We start from the raw sequence: 15,433 nt of genomic DNA, 5'->3' as shown, positions 1-15,433 counted from the left end.
GGGGGGGGGCGTCGCACGGTGCGAGCAGAGGTCACGGGGGGAAGCCGAGGTCGGCCAGAGTTTGCTGACTTCTGGGAGCAACATGGGGGGTGTAACTACGCTAGTGGGGGATCTAGCGGGGGGGGGGGGATTTACTGGGTTGCTGCTGCTGGGGAGAAGGGGGAGCTGGTATGGGGTGGGGTGGGTGGGGCGGGAGGGCACCGCCTGGGGGGGACACAGCTGCGTGGGAACCGGGTGAGGAGCTGGATAAAAAGGGGATGGCTAATCGACAAGGGGGGGTGGTAAAGATCCCCCCAACCCGGCTGATCACATGGAATGAGAGCGGGCTGAACGGGCCGATAAAGAGGGCACGGGTACTCGCACACCTTAAGAAACTTAAGGCAGATGTGGTTATGTTACAGGAGACGCATTTGAAACTGATAGACCAGGTTAGACTACGCAAAGGATGGGTGGGGCAGCTGTTTCATTCGGGGCTAGATGCGAAAAACAGGGGGGTGGCTGTACTAGTGGGGAAGCGGGTAATGTTTGAGGCAAAGACCATAGTGGCGGATAGTGGGGGCAGATACGTGATGGTGAGTGGCAAATTACAGGGGGAGGCGGTGGTCTTAGTGAACGTATATGCCCCGAACTGGGATGATGCCAACTTTATGAGGCGCATGTTAGGACGTATCCCGGACCTAGAGGTGGGGAAGTTGGTAATGGGTGGAGATTTTAACATGGTGCTGGAACCAGGGCTGGACAGATCGAGGTCCAGGACTGGAAGGAGGCCGGCAGCAGCCAAGGTGCTTAAAGACTTTATGGAGCAGATGGGAGGAGTAGACCCGTGGAGATTTAGCAGACCTAGGAGCAAGGAGTTTTCGTTTTTCTCCTATGTCCACAAAGTTTATTCGCGAATAGACTTTTTTGTTTTGGGAAGGGCGTTGATCCCGAAGGTGAGGGGGACGGAGTTTACGGCTATAGCTATTTCGGATCACGCTCCACACTGGGTGGACTTGGAGATAGGGGAGGAACAAGAACGGCGTCCACCCTGGAGAATGGACATGGGACTAATGGCGGATGAGGGGGTGTGTCTAAGGGTGAGGGGGTGTATTGAAAAGTACTTGGAACTCAATGATAATGGGGAGGTCCAGGTGGGAGTGGTCTGGGAGGCGCTGAAGGCAGTGGTTAGAGGGGAGCTGATATCAATCAGGGCACATAAAGGAAAGCAGGAGAGTAGGGAACGGGAGCGGTTGCTGCAAGAACTTCTGAGGGTGGACAGGCAATATGCGGAGGCACCGGAGGAGGGACTGTACAGGGAAAGGCAAAGGCTACACGTAGAATTTGATTTGCTGACAACGGGTACTGCAGAGGCACAGTGGAGGAAGGCACAGGGTGTACAGTACGAATATGGGGAGAAGGCGAGCAGGTTGCTGGCCCACCAATTGAGGAAAAGGGGAGCAGCGAGGGAAATAGGGGGAGTGAGGGATGAGGAGGGAGAGATGGAGCGGGGAGCGGAGAGAGTGAATGGGGTGTTCAAGGCATTCTATGAAAGATTATATGAAACTCAGCCCCCGGATGGGAAGGAGAGAATGATGTGTTTTCTGGACCAGCTGGAATTTCCTAAGGTGGAGGAGCAGGAGAGGGTGGGACTGGGAGCACAGATCGAAATGGAGGAAGTAGTGAAAGGAATTAGGAGCATGCAGGCGGGGAAGGCGCCGGGACCGGATGGATTCTCAGTTGAATTTTACAGGAAATATGTGGACTTGCTCGCACCGCTACTGGTGAGAACCTTTAATGAGGCGAGGGAAAGGGGACAGCTGCCCCCGACTATGTCAGAGGCAACGATATCGCTTCTCCTAAAGAAGGAAAAAGACCCGCTGCAATGCGGGTCCTATAGGCCTATTTCCCTCCTGAACGTAGACGCTAAGATTCTGGCCAGGGTAATGGCAATGAGGATAGAGGATTGTGTCCCGGGGGTGGTCCATGAGGACCAAACTGGGTTTGTGAAGGGGAGACAGCTGAATACGAATATACGGAGGCTGCTAGGGGTAATGATGATGCCCCCACCAGAGGGGGAAGCGGAGATAGTGGTGGCGATGGATGCCGAGAAAGCATTTGATAGAGTGGAGTGGGATTATTTGTGGGAGATGTTGAGGAGATTTGGCTTTGGAGATGAGTATATTAGATGGGTACAGCTGCTGTATAGGGCCCCGATGGCGAGCGTGGTCACGAATGGACGGGGGTCTGCGTATTTTCGGCTCCATAGAGGGACGAGGCAGGGATGTCCTCTGTCCCCATTATTGTTTGCACTGGCGATTGAGTCCCTGGCAATAGCATTGAGGGGTTCCAGTAAGTGGAGGGGAGTACTCAGGGGAGGAGAAGAACACCGGGTATCTCTGTATGCGGACGATTTGTTGTTGTATGTGGCGGACCCGGCGGAGGGGATGCCAGAGATAATGCGGATACTTGGGGAGTTTGGAGAATTTTCAGGATATAAATTGAACATGGGGAAAAGTGAGTTGTTTGTGGTGCATCCAGGGGAGCAGAGCAGAGAAATAGAGGACTTACCGCTGAGGAAGGTAACAAGGGACTTTCGCTACTTGGGGATCCAGATAGCCAAGAATTGGGGTACATTGCATAGGTTAAATTTAACGCGGTTGGTGGAACAGATGAAGGAGGACTTCAAGAGATGGGACATGGCATCCCTGTCACTGGCAGGGAGGGTGCAGGCGGTTAAAATGGTGGTCCTCCCGAGATTCCTCTTTTTGTTTCAGTGCCTCCCGATGGTGATCACGAAGGCTTTTTTCAAAAGGATTGAGAAGAGTATCATGAGTTGTGTGTGGGCCGGGAAGACCCCGAGAGTGAGGAAGGGATTTTTGCAGCGTAGTAGGGATAGGGGGGGGGGCTGGCACTACCGAGCCTAAGTGAGTACTACTGGGCTGCCAATATCTCAATGGTATGTAAGTGGATGGGAGAAGAGGAGGGAGCGGCGTGGAACAGATTGGAGAGGGCGTCCTGCAGGGGGACTAGCCTACAAGCTATGGTGACGGCATCATTGCCGTTCTCACCGAAGAAATACACCACAAGCCCGGTGGTGGTGGCTACTCTGAAAATTTGGGGGCAGTGGAGACGGCATCGGGGAAAGACGGGAGCCTCGGTGTGGTCCCCGATAAGAAATAACCATAGGTTTGCTCCGGGAGAATGGATGGGGGATTTGGAACATGGCAAAGAGCAGGAGTAACACAATTGAGAGATCTGTTTGTAGATGGGACGTTTGCAAGTCTGGGAGCGCTGACCGAAAAATATGGGTTGCCCCAAGGGAATGCATTTCGGTATATGCAACTGAGGGCTTTTGCGAGGCACCAGGTGAGGGAATTCCCGCAGCTCCCGACGCAGGAGGTGCAGGACAGAGTGATCTCAAAGACATGGGTGGGGGACGGTAAGGTGTCAGACATATATAGTGAAATGAGGGACGAGGGAGAGATTATGGTAGATGAGCTGAAAGGGAAATGGGAAGAAGAGCTGGGGGAGGAGATTGAGGAGGGGCTGTGGGCTGATGCCCTAAGTAGGGTAAACTCATCGTCCTCGTGTGCCAGGCTAAGCCTGATTCAATTTAAGGTGTTACACAGGGCGCATATGACTGGAGCACGGCTCAGTAAATTTTTTGGAGTAGAGGATAGGTGTGCGAGATGCTCGAGAAGCCCAGCGAATCACACCCACATGTTCTGGTCATGTCCGGCACTACAGGGGTTTTGGGTGGGGGTGACAAAGGTGCTTTCGAAGGTGGTGGGGGTCCAGGTCGAACCAAGCTGGGGGTTGGCTATATTCGGGGTTGCAGAAGAGCCGGGAGTGCAGGAGGCGAAAGAGGCTGATGTTTTGGCCTTTGCGTCCCTCGTAGCCCGGCGCAGGATACTGTTGATGTGGAAGGAAGCCAAGCCCCCGGGTGTGGAGACCTGGATAAATGACATGGCAGGGTTTATAAAGCTGGAACGGATTAAGTTCGTCCTAAGGGGATCGGCTCAGGGGTTCACCAGGCGGTGGCAACCGTTCGGCGAATACCCCGCAGAAAGATAGAGGGAATGGAAAAGAAGAAGACAGCAGCAGCAACCCAGCAGGGGGGGGGGGGGGGGGGGAAGAGAGCCAGAAGGACTCTCAGGGATGTTAGTGTATAAGTATAATATGTATAGGTTGTTGTTATAGGTAATTGTATACTGGACTGCTGAATTGTATTTTGAGAGTATTTATTTTGGACAAGGCAGTTGCCATTTAGTTTTGTTTTGTTTTTTAATTTTGATGTTGTTTATATATTATTTATTTCTTGTTTAAAAAAACTGGCCATTGTTATTTATATTGTTATATTACTGTGTAAAAGATACAATGTACTGTTATGGTTGGCCAAAACTTTTGAATAAAATATATATTTTTAAAAAAATAACGTAATATCTGATGCCAGATCATAGTTTTTAAACTCAACTGAATCAAACTTGATTGTTACAAACAATCGTGGATATATATTGCTCTGCACAAAGATTCCTGACAAGGCTGGATCAAATTATAAATCATCTGGTAAACACTTTGGGAAGACAACCTTTTTGCTGAAGTAAAAAAAAAAAAAACTTTAATTTCCTTCATTTATTTTCAGAATCTAAATGCTTCAAATGTTGGTCATTTAAACAAAACTCAGTATCTGATCCGAATCTTTTAAAAATCACTGAGTAACCTCCTGATCTGGTCTCTCTTGATATTGTTTAAGAAAATGTTCACAGCAAATATGATGGTTTAAGTGTCCAAGTTCAGCTCCTCAACACTTAATAATTGCAATGAGGGTACTGTGAAAAGCCCCTAGTCACCACATTCCGGCACCTGTTCGGGTACACAGAGGGAGAATTCAGAATGTCCAAAGTATGGACACCGAGCCATGTAAGGAGATGTGGTCAGATGACCAAAGGCTCGGGCAGAGTAATTGGTCAGAGTGTCTTCGGGACAGAAAGTGAGATACAGAAGCAGAGAGACGTGCGTATGATTTCCTGAATCTTCCTCAAATGAGTCCATCGTGCCAAATTTTAAGCAAATTTGAACGCTCTCACAACTATCCTAAACTAATTGTAGCAGCTTCTTCTTCACCCCACTACCCATGTCTTACTCTACTAAACATGACGAGCTCTTCAGCCTGAACTCCTTGGGGTGTCTCTTTTTCCTATGCTGCCACTTCACAAGGTTGGTTTCGACCATTGGTTACAAGGGGAACGTGGCCATGAGAATAGTGATCCTGTTGCGCCCAGAGAACATATGCTGCGTGACGATGGTAGATCTTGTCTGGACATATTCCACAGGCTGAAGAGCACAGCATCGAACTCTCTGCAGTCTCGGGCACATTTCTCAGCCATGTGCTTGGCTGAATGCACTGCCCTTTTTGCCAGGCCATTGAACTGTGGTTACAATGAACGACTCATGATGTGCTCAAAGTCACATGCAAAGTCATAAGACCGTTGCATCTGAAAATATCAGTCGCAGTGAATGACCATGGGAAATCTGGGACCTCACGTAGGTGCAATGGTTCTTTGATTTGATGTGGCTTGAGTAGATTACATAGCCACACCTGGATACGTCTATCTCCATATCTACATATATCGATGGACAGAATCAGGATTCCTTTGCCCTTGGAGGAGTACCTCTGCAAAAGAGGTATGATGAATTGCTGACCACACAATGTCAGCCTGTCTTGTACAGTTATCTCCCCGTGCATAGAGAAGAATGTGCAAAGCTAAGTTCCTTTGAGGGCTCTGGCCAGCTGTTCATAAGGACTTTGTCGAATGTCTGCATACGAGATTGCCTTCAAGGAACGCTCAAGTTTCTCGATTCAATGAGATGAGAGGACCCGTATGGTCATTATGTTAATGTCCTCCTCATGATCTTCTTGGTCCATGGTAGCTAGGAAGGCTCCAGAAGGATCAGCAAGGTCCAGCTCCTTACACGTTTGTGGACAACACCAAAGTTGTAGAATTGTAGCGCTGCAGCTCGAGAAGGCGCAATGTGAAGAGGATTTTTATGAATAGTGGGTGAGTGGTTCATTATCGGTTACAACACTTGCAGGACGACCATATATGAAGTCATGAAATTTCTGACAGTCTGTGCTGGGAGGCATCTGCTGACAGAAGCACAAGGGCTCAAACGTCAAATATGTAGCACCAGAAGGGCGGGGTGTGCCTGCTTGAGCTGGTTAAATGCAATAGTACAGTGTTCCTGCCAAAACCATTCCACATCTTGATGGAGGAGCTGAAGAAGAGGTCCAGTGACCACTTGACAGCAAGGAAAGAACTTGGAAAGATAATTTAACACACTAAGGATGTGCTTGTCCTGGAATTGTAATCTATCATACAGTCGCCGTTTTGTCTGGATCTGGCCTCACATCATCGGCAAGCAAGTGACCCACATAAGGAACCTGGTTGATCCAGAGTTTGCATTTAGCAGGGTTGAGCTTTAGCTACATGGTCCTGATCCGGTTGAGGACTAGACAAAGACATGCATCATGTTCCTGCATAGTACGACCCTGGTCCCGCAGTGATCAGTGTTGGGACCCTTGTTGTTTATATAAAAATGATTTAGACTTCAAGTTCGGGGAGGATAGAAGAATTGGTGGGGTGGAAAGTAGTGAGGAGGCTAGCTTTAGATTACAGGAGGATAATAGAAGGGCTGGTCAGATGGGTTAATCAATCAGTGACAAATGGAATTCAATCCAGGTAAGTGTGAGGTGATGTACTTAGGCAGGACAAACAAAGCAACATAAAGGGCAGGACCCTGGGAAGCACAGAGGATCAGCAGTTGCTATTGCCATTCTGTGGCCTTGTCCATGGGGACTTGACACAGCGTCGTCATGTGATCCAGCTGAATTACTTTTTCCTTTATCGTTCAGGGACACTTAGAGCTTAGATTGTTGGTGGAGTAACCTCATGCAAGTTATTATAGGTAACCTCTCGATGGCATTGCAGCTGAATAGGTCTTTATATTCCATCATTTCTGGGGCCGATTGCTGCAGAATGTGTACATCTGGACAAGGTGGATTAATCCCAGTGTGACGCTGTCCCAAAGATACAAAAGCTTCATATATTGGTCAAGACCATGAAACCAAAAACTGCCCTGTATGCAGTGGAGGGTGACTACACTTTCTGTGCAGAACATTTATCCGCCACATCCCATGAGGTCCATTTGAGTATTGGGATCTGGTGCAGCATAGAATCATAGAGTTTCAATGCAGGAGGCCATTCGGCCCATCGAGTCTGCACCGGCCCTTGGAAAGAGCACCCTACCCAAGACCACACCTCCACCCTAACCCAGTAACCCCACCTTACCTTTTTGGATACAAGGGGAAATTTAGCATGGCTAATCCACCTAATCTGCACATCTTTGGACTGTGGGAGGAAACCGGAGTACCCGGACGAAACCCACGCAGACACGGGGAGAATGTGAAATGAAAATGAAATGAAATGAAAATCGCTTATTGTCACAAGTAGGCTTCAAATGAAGTTACTGTGAAAAGCCCCGAGTCGCCACATTCCAGCGCCTGTTCGGGGAGGCTGTTACGGGAATCGAACCGTGCTGCTGGCCTGCCTTGGTCTGCTTTCAAAGCCAGCAATTTAGCCCTGTGCTAAACAGACCCTTATACTCCGTGTAATGTGCATACTCCGTACAGACAGTGACACAAGCCGGGAATTGAACTTGGGACGCTGGAGCTGTGAAGCAACTGTGCGAACCATTGTGCCACCATGCTGCCCGGTATGGGTCAATTTCGTACAGCAACTGCCGGGGCAGGGCATTAAACTTGGCCTCTTTATTTCTAGTTTTGACTTGCGGAAGGTATGGTTAATCTGGTGAAAACCTCACCTTCCTCCATAATAGTATTGCGCTCTCACAGTAAAGCGTTTTGAGGCTTTGCACAAAATCGGAGTAACCACGTGTCTTCGAGTGAATTGATGGTCACACCAGTATGGAAACTCGCATTTCTTTGCTACAAGTTTTAAAGTGTCAGCCTATGATGGAATTGACTCCGCAAACATTTGGTTGGTTATACTGAACTCATGCCAATCCAGTATGATGTTCTTTATTGACATACATATGTATTTAAACTTTTTCAGCAATATTTTGTGATCCTTCTCATCTTCCTTTGAATAATAAGGACTCAATTTCTCAACCGCCTCCAAGACCCACTAAATTTAGGAAAGTATACGCCTATACCATCCTTGATTCGTTCAGCACCGTAGTAGACAAACCACACTTTACACTTTTTCGAATTTCGTTCAGGTCTGCGACGCTTTCCTCAAACACAAACGGGTCGATGCAGCAAAGTCTCTGTGCCATTCTTGCAATTCCTGACACCATGGGTGGGATTCTCAGAGCCTCTGCGCCGATATCGTGATCAGCGCGGGGCAGAGAATGGGCGTTGATGGCGAAAACCGGCGTAACACCGCTCCTGTGACTCTCCGGTCCCTGGAGAATTGCTACGAATCGCGGTTTACGCGGCACGGATAGGGAGCCATTGACACCCCAACCCCCCGCAATTCACCGATGACAACTGGCAGAGTTCCTAATGGCGTGGTTCGAACTGTGTTTTGCCTGTCGGGAACGGTCGGCAGGGGCTGCGGACTCAGTCTGCGCCGCACATGTGGGGGGGAGCGGGGGGGATCCTTCACTGGGCGGGGCCTCCGGGATGGCCCCAGCGATCGGGGGCCACCGATTCAGGGGTGCGCGAGATCTCAGGGGTGCCTATATTTTCGGGGCTGCTCCGTGTTGTGAGTCCGCCATGTTGCGTGGGGCCGCCGCCACGCGCAGACTCCCAACTGAGTGCAGGGCCCCGTATCAGCAGGCAGAGCTGCGAGGAGTACTTTGGGGCCCTGATAGCCCCCTTCAGGTAGGAGAATCACTCTGGACTTTCTTGAAGAAAGTCCAGAGTGAAACGCCCGCATTTTGAAGAATCCCGCCTCGTGTACAAGTAACTTGCGACCAGGGTCCAACAACAGTAGATGCCCATTAACAGTAACTGAGCAGCTTCTACATGCTGTGTATCTGCCCACCCTCCGGGAGAACTCCGTCACTCCCGACACATACCTTTTGCACTCCGTCATCCCAACATATACGTGACCGCCCGGTCTACAGTCAGTCTGGAGATAACAAAGGCACGAGTGAGAATTTCAGCAACAGTTGAGCTGAGAGAAGGACGATGATATGAAGGTGGAAATCAATGACCTGAGTCATGGCAAAAATATATCAGAAGCTCATCTTGTAATCAAATAGGACACCAATTTTGCAAACAGACTGCTTTAATCTGAGCCAGTTATGCAAGGGACAGGGATAGAGTTGGCACCGAGGGAACAGAGTTTGGAGTGGGAATGAAAACACTGGTTTCAATCTTCCCAATATTCAATTGGAGGAATTTTCTCCTCATTCAGTCCTGGTTGTCAGATAAACTGTCTGGTGGAGTCATCAAGAGATGCAGAGTACGGTGGAACTGGATGTCATCAGTGTTTATGTGAAAACTGCCTTAAGGTGATGTCCCAGAGAGACAGCATGAAGGTGAGAAATACGAAGTAACCTTGGGGGTCACCGCGGTGATGGTGTTGTTCATGTCGACAACAACTCAGATGACAACTGTTGCATTAACAAACCTTCTGGAGGAATTTGTCCAACCATCACGTGTTGACCAAAAAATATATGACTGGCTGCATTTAGTGCAATGTGTATTTGTCCAAGGCACTGAATGCAGTGAAATATTAAAGTGTTCAGGGAGGGGATGGATTACTAGTTTTAAAATGCTACCTGGTGTGCTGCCTGTAGGCGTATATGGCATAGAAACAAACTGCTGGGAAAACTCAGCAGATCTGCCAGCATCTGTGAAGAGGTCAAGTATATTCCTGAAGTGGAATGTAGGTTGAAACACATTGCACCCAAGAAATGATTCACATACATTCAATGAACACCTTCATGTACCAATTTTGGTTGAGTTGAGTTGATTATTTTGGCACTCTGCAAGCCATGATAACGAAGACTAAAGTTTACATATGAATTAAAGATATACATTCAGCACAGCTAAGATTTTAAAACTGTTTGATGCAAAAGATCCTACCTTCTTTTGTTGCAAAGACTTTCATTTAATGCATTGAGAAATGTTCTACAATCCTTCAAAATAAAGGAAAATATGTTTGTGTATACCAAAGGATCATCTTCAGACAACATAATCCCAAGTCAGCAGGAGCATTAAAAACTGATAATCAAAGATGACTGTGAAATGGTAATGGTTGCTCCAGGGTTGAAGAATGTCTTGTGACAAAATAGATAAGCCACACATGCTTAGAGTTTGGAGTGGGAATCACTTGCATCTAAATAAAGCACTTTAATTACATTCAGTACAACATAAAACTGTCAACATTAGATTAAAAAACAGGACAAACTTGTTATGGTAGTACAGAAATGGGTGTCCTGTGGGAGCAAATTGAGGCTCAACAATCCTTAAAAAGCAGTTGATTATGCAGCTTCTAGTAAACCAAGGAGGAGCCCAATTCAGATTAGAGTGCATAGTTATCAGATGCATAGAAACTATAACACAGGAGAAAGCTGGTCTTGTGTTTAACCAATCTTGTATTCATGTTTATCCTGTACACAAGCAACAGCACATAACCTCAACACCCAAATAACCTTTACTTGGAGAGACACCATTTCAAAGACAAATAGAATCACTCTAGCCACCCAACTTCCACACACTCGCTACCACAATATTTTTGTCTTCCTCACGCAGTACAAGTTCTGAATCAAACTAGTTTGCCTTAATGATGCTCAATATTGATAAAACTTGCATTTTCATATCATCTTTAGTATACTCCAAAGCTGTTAAAACAAGATTTGACAGCAAGTCATGAAAGGAATTTTTGGGTAGATGACCAAATACTTGGTTTTTTAAAAAGGAAGTTTTAATTAGCACCTTAAAAGGAAGAAAGGGAGATAAAGAGGCAGGTAGCATGGAGGGTGGTGGGGAAATTCCAGAAGCTCGGTAGTTGAAGGGGCAATGCCAATAGTGGAGTGATTTGTCAATCTCAGAGGGCTGGAAGGATGGAGAAGGTTAAAGACATGGAGGGCTGAGGCCATGGTGGAAATTGGAAACACAGATCAAATTTTAAAAATTGAAGAATCGCTAAACCAGGAGCCAATACAACTCAGTAACCCCAGGCCTGTGGGTGAATGGGACTTGGTGCAAGTTAAGGTACAGGCAACAGAATTTTGGATAAGTTTATTTCTCGAGATTTGAAGATAGAATGCCAGCTAAAAATGGAATAGTCAAGTAAGGCATCAAAAGATATAGGTTAGGGCTTCAGCAGCAGTTAAGATGTGGCAGCACCAACTTTTCCTGCCCAACATCAGCTTCTTGAAAAAGGTCTCATCAAACTGTATTTATTTTCAGCTAAGAATTCCACAGATCTGCAAGCAAAAATAATATGAACTTGGCTTCAAAATTCACCAGTTGTTTGAAACCTTAATTTGGGGTATTCAACCTTCAATCAAGCAGAATCTCTGCACATCCAATTTTCAGGTGTACAATTTAAATATTTCATATTGCAGTTTATAACCAATGCTTTCAGCTACTAGTGCAACACAGAATCACACTGCATGGAAGAACAAAATTAAATTTATACAGTCAAATTACTGGCTCAGTAACCAGCCCCACATCCAAGCAATCAAAATTCTTCAAATTCTTAATCTTCCCATCGATATTTAAATGTACTTACTGTTTCAAATTCAGAATCTTTGATCTCTTTGAAAGCATTCGCATGTGGTTCATCAAACCATTTACAAATAAGACCCTCTCTTGTCTTTCTATCAGTCATTCGGCACAACGCTTCAGAAATGGCAACCTGAATTTCATAGTCTAATTGAGAAAAGAATATCTGAAATTCTGTCAATTAAATCATGGCAAAGCGAGGTGAAACATGAAGTTATGCTGCGATATCACAGTGGAAAATAATCAGACTACATTTGGTCAACTTGCAACATGTAAAAGATAAACAGGAACTTTTTAAATCGTAAAACTGTTGAGATTTGGTTCTATGATTAGAGAGATGAGCTGAAGAGATAAACTACAGTAGTTTTATCCCACAAAGCTAGCCTGGTGAGTCAACATGTGGAAAAGCAGATGCTGAAAATGTGAAATAAAAATACGCTGGCAATACTCAGGTTAGGACAGCATCTGTGGAGAGAAGCAGAGTTGATGTTTCAGTTCAGAGACCATGGGCAGGATTCTGCAGTCCCGCTGCAGTGAATAGGAGATTTGGCAGAGTGTCAAATTTTCCACCCTTGTTAGCAGTGGTACCAGGGTGGATTTGCAACGGAGAATCCCAGCCCTGATTTCAGAACATATGCGAGTTAAACAGCAAAGCAATGTTTTGGATAACATACGTTCAAGATGTCCTTTGCAGGCAAAATTATTAGATTCATGATTCAGCATAACAAATATCTCAATCACGAGGAAGACAGCAATCAAGCAGTGTGAATCAAACCTCAGAAGTTGACCAGCAACAGCATCACCAACCTACACCACTGAACAATACCGCCGACCTACATGGATCGGTAGAGTTTGAAGCTTCAGAGTCCATAATAACTAGTTGCAAAGTAGCTACCTTCGGGACCTTGGTTTAGAGCAGTGAGAACACGTGGGACAGACTACTTGAAAGTTCTGGAATGGCTATGGATGTAGACGCAAATTGAACATAGAAATGAGGAGGATTAGGCCAATCGATAAGATCATGTCTGATCAGGTTGTGCTCTCCCCTCTACTTCCCTGTTAAACAAAACTCTATCTAACCAACCCAGCCTTTAAAATGTTCAACAACCCTGCCTCCACTGTTCTCTAGTCTGTGGAATTCCTTTCCCAAACGACAGTCAGAGAAAACAAAATTCTCATTCCATCTTAAATGGGAGACCTCTTATTTTTAAATGACATCCCCTGGATCGACAGTCTCTCCCACAAATGGATACATCCTCTGGCATCCATCCCACTAAATCCCCTCAGGATCTTCTACATTTGAATCAGATCATCTCTCATTCTTCTAAACTCCAATGGATACAGGCCTGGCCTGTTCAAACTTTCCTCGTTAGATAACCCCTTAGGAAGCAGTTCAATGAAGCTTCTCTTACATTTATATCTTTTCATAAGTAAGTAAGGAGACCAGAGAAGTCCATCTGTTGTCTCACTAATGTGCTGTACAACTGTTGCAAAACGTACCTACTTTTATACTCTATTCCCCTTGCAATAAACACCAACAATCCATTTGCCTTCCTAATCACTTGCTGTACCTGAATATTAACCCTTTTAAATGATTCATTAACCAGCACACCTAAATTCCTCTTTCCACAGTCTCTCTCCCCATTTAAGATTTTATGTTTTTCTATTCTTCCTGCTAAAATGGACAAGTTCACATTTTCCCACATTATACTCCATCGGCCAATGTTTTGCACACTGGCATAACCAAACTAGATCACTTTGCACAATTTATATGTCCTTTTCACAACTTAATCTCCTATCTACCTTGGTGCCATCAGCAAATTTACAAGCCATATATTTGGTCCTTTCAGTCTTAGTATAGATGGTAAATAGTTTTGGGGAATATGCACTGATCCCCCAGTGCATATTCCCCTATTTACGGTGGAAACTACTCATTTAAATTTACGCCTGCTTACTGCTGCTGGAGGAATGCTATAATTGAAACATTACAGGCATACATAGTGTCTTTCTATTGTAAAGGAAGACACAGAAATTTATAATGGGAATATAAAAATAACAATATATAACTTGAACATGGTAACTGAATTACCAAATACCATGGTCCAATACTGAAAACTAAATTTGGACTCAACTCAGAATAGCCTTAAAGAGATGGGGGTTTAGGAAAGGAAACAAATGGTAGCACAAAGGAAACGGAAACTCATAAGAGGCCAGGAGAACAGACATCAGTTTGGGATCAGGGTGGAAATTTAAAGAGGCGTTACCGAATGTTTTCATAAGTGGCAAAGAGTCAATCTATAAAATGAATATTTTTTAAAAATTAGTTTATGGGTTGCAGGCCAGCATTTATTGGTCCACATCGTGGACCACTGCAGTCTCGGAGGTGTAGGTACACCCAATGATCTTCAGGAGGGAGTTCCAGGATTTTTACCCAGCTGTAGTGAAGGAACGGCAATATATTTCCAAGTCAGGATGGTAAGCGAGTTGGGAGGCGAACGAGAAGCCAAAATGTAGATTTTCTTTCAAGGTGGAGACAGTCTTGGACTCAAAAGAAAATATAGGTCGGCAAAGACATGAGCAGGCTGTGAACATGGCTGTGTGATGAAATATAGGCAGAAGAGTTTTATAATACCCAAATTTGTTGGAGAATGGCAAATTAAAGATCAACTGTGTGGGCATTAAAATGATAGAATCACTATTGATGAGGAAGGTCACTCACCCCATCAAGACCGCACCGACCCTCCGGAAGAACACCCTACCTAGCCATAATCCCCTGCCTATCCCTGAGCACTGATCATGGTCAATCCACCTAAACAGCACATCTTTGGACTGTGGGAGAACACTGGAGCACCCAGATCTGGTTTAGTCAGAAGTAGTTAAATAGAAGATTGCATCAGTGGCATTAGCAGTAGGTCTAAGACAGTCTGCTTAATGTATGAAATCACAGATCAAACATTGGGTGCCAGACTGATAACCAAAGACAAAGTGGAGAATTGGAACTGTCATCAGTTTATGTCAGGAAGCCAAGCATGTAGTGGGGCAGAAGAGATTGCCCAAGGATTGATCTTCGAGTGATGCCTGCTGTATTTATTTGGCAGGAAAATGAACAATTACTGCAAATGCTGTGGACACTATCCAACAGCCAAGTGTTGAACCAAGTTAAGGCATTTCATTGCAAGACCATGGAGAAGGAAGGTATTGTCAACTATATCAAAGAATGCTAACAAGACCAACAATTAGTCAATCATTGGAGAGGTCATTTGTGACTTTAGTTAGAGCTTATTTGGTGCTACAGCAATGGTGGAAATTGAAAGATTCTGTTATAACCCTCAAGGGTCTTAAGGGGTGGGAACAGGTGTGTCCTGTTCACAAGGAACAGGACAAATCCAACCCAGAAATTTACCACCCAACCAAGCAGTCTACTCTCCATCATCAGCAAAGTGATGGAGGGAGTTATCAACAGTGCTTACTCAGCAATAACCAGCTCACGGACGCTCAGTTTGGGTTCCACCTTCTTCTGACCTGGTCACAGCCTTGGTTCAAATATGGACAAAAGAGCTCAATTTTACATAGATACATACAGTGCAGGAGGTGGCCATTCGGCCCATCATGTCTGCACAAACCCACTTTAAGGCCTCACTTCCACCCTATCCCCATAACCCAATAACCCCTCCTAACCTTTTTTGGACA

At 45.7% G+C, this 15,433-nt stretch overlaps 1 protein-coding gene across 1 annotated transcript in view; it reads right to left on the bottom strand.

Moving 5' to 3' along the window:
* LOC140425793 (synaptonemal complex protein 2-like) overlaps positions 1-15,433 on the bottom strand; it is a 111,939-nt gene that overhangs the window by 59,710 nt on the left and 36,796 nt on the right. The window contains exons 3-4 of the mRNA XM_072510209.1: positions 11,751-11,890; positions 10,097-10,149 (exon numbers count right to left, since the gene is read on the bottom strand). Of these exons, the coding sequence (XP_072366310.1) occupies positions 10,097-10,149; positions 11,751-11,890 (193 nt within the window). The remainder of the gene's footprint in view (positions 1-10,096; positions 10,150-11,750; positions 11,891-15,433) is intronic.

This window comes from Scyliorhinus torazame, chromosome 6 (genome assembly GCF_047496885.1).
Source record: "Scyliorhinus torazame isolate Kashiwa2021f chromosome 6, sScyTor2.1, whole genome shotgun sequence".
Taxonomy (NCBI): Eukaryota; Metazoa; Chordata; class Chondrichthyes; order Carcharhiniformes; family Scyliorhinidae; genus Scyliorhinus; species Scyliorhinus torazame.
Note: the sequence above shows the minus strand (reverse complement) of the source record. Positions and strands in the feature narration are given on the sequence as shown.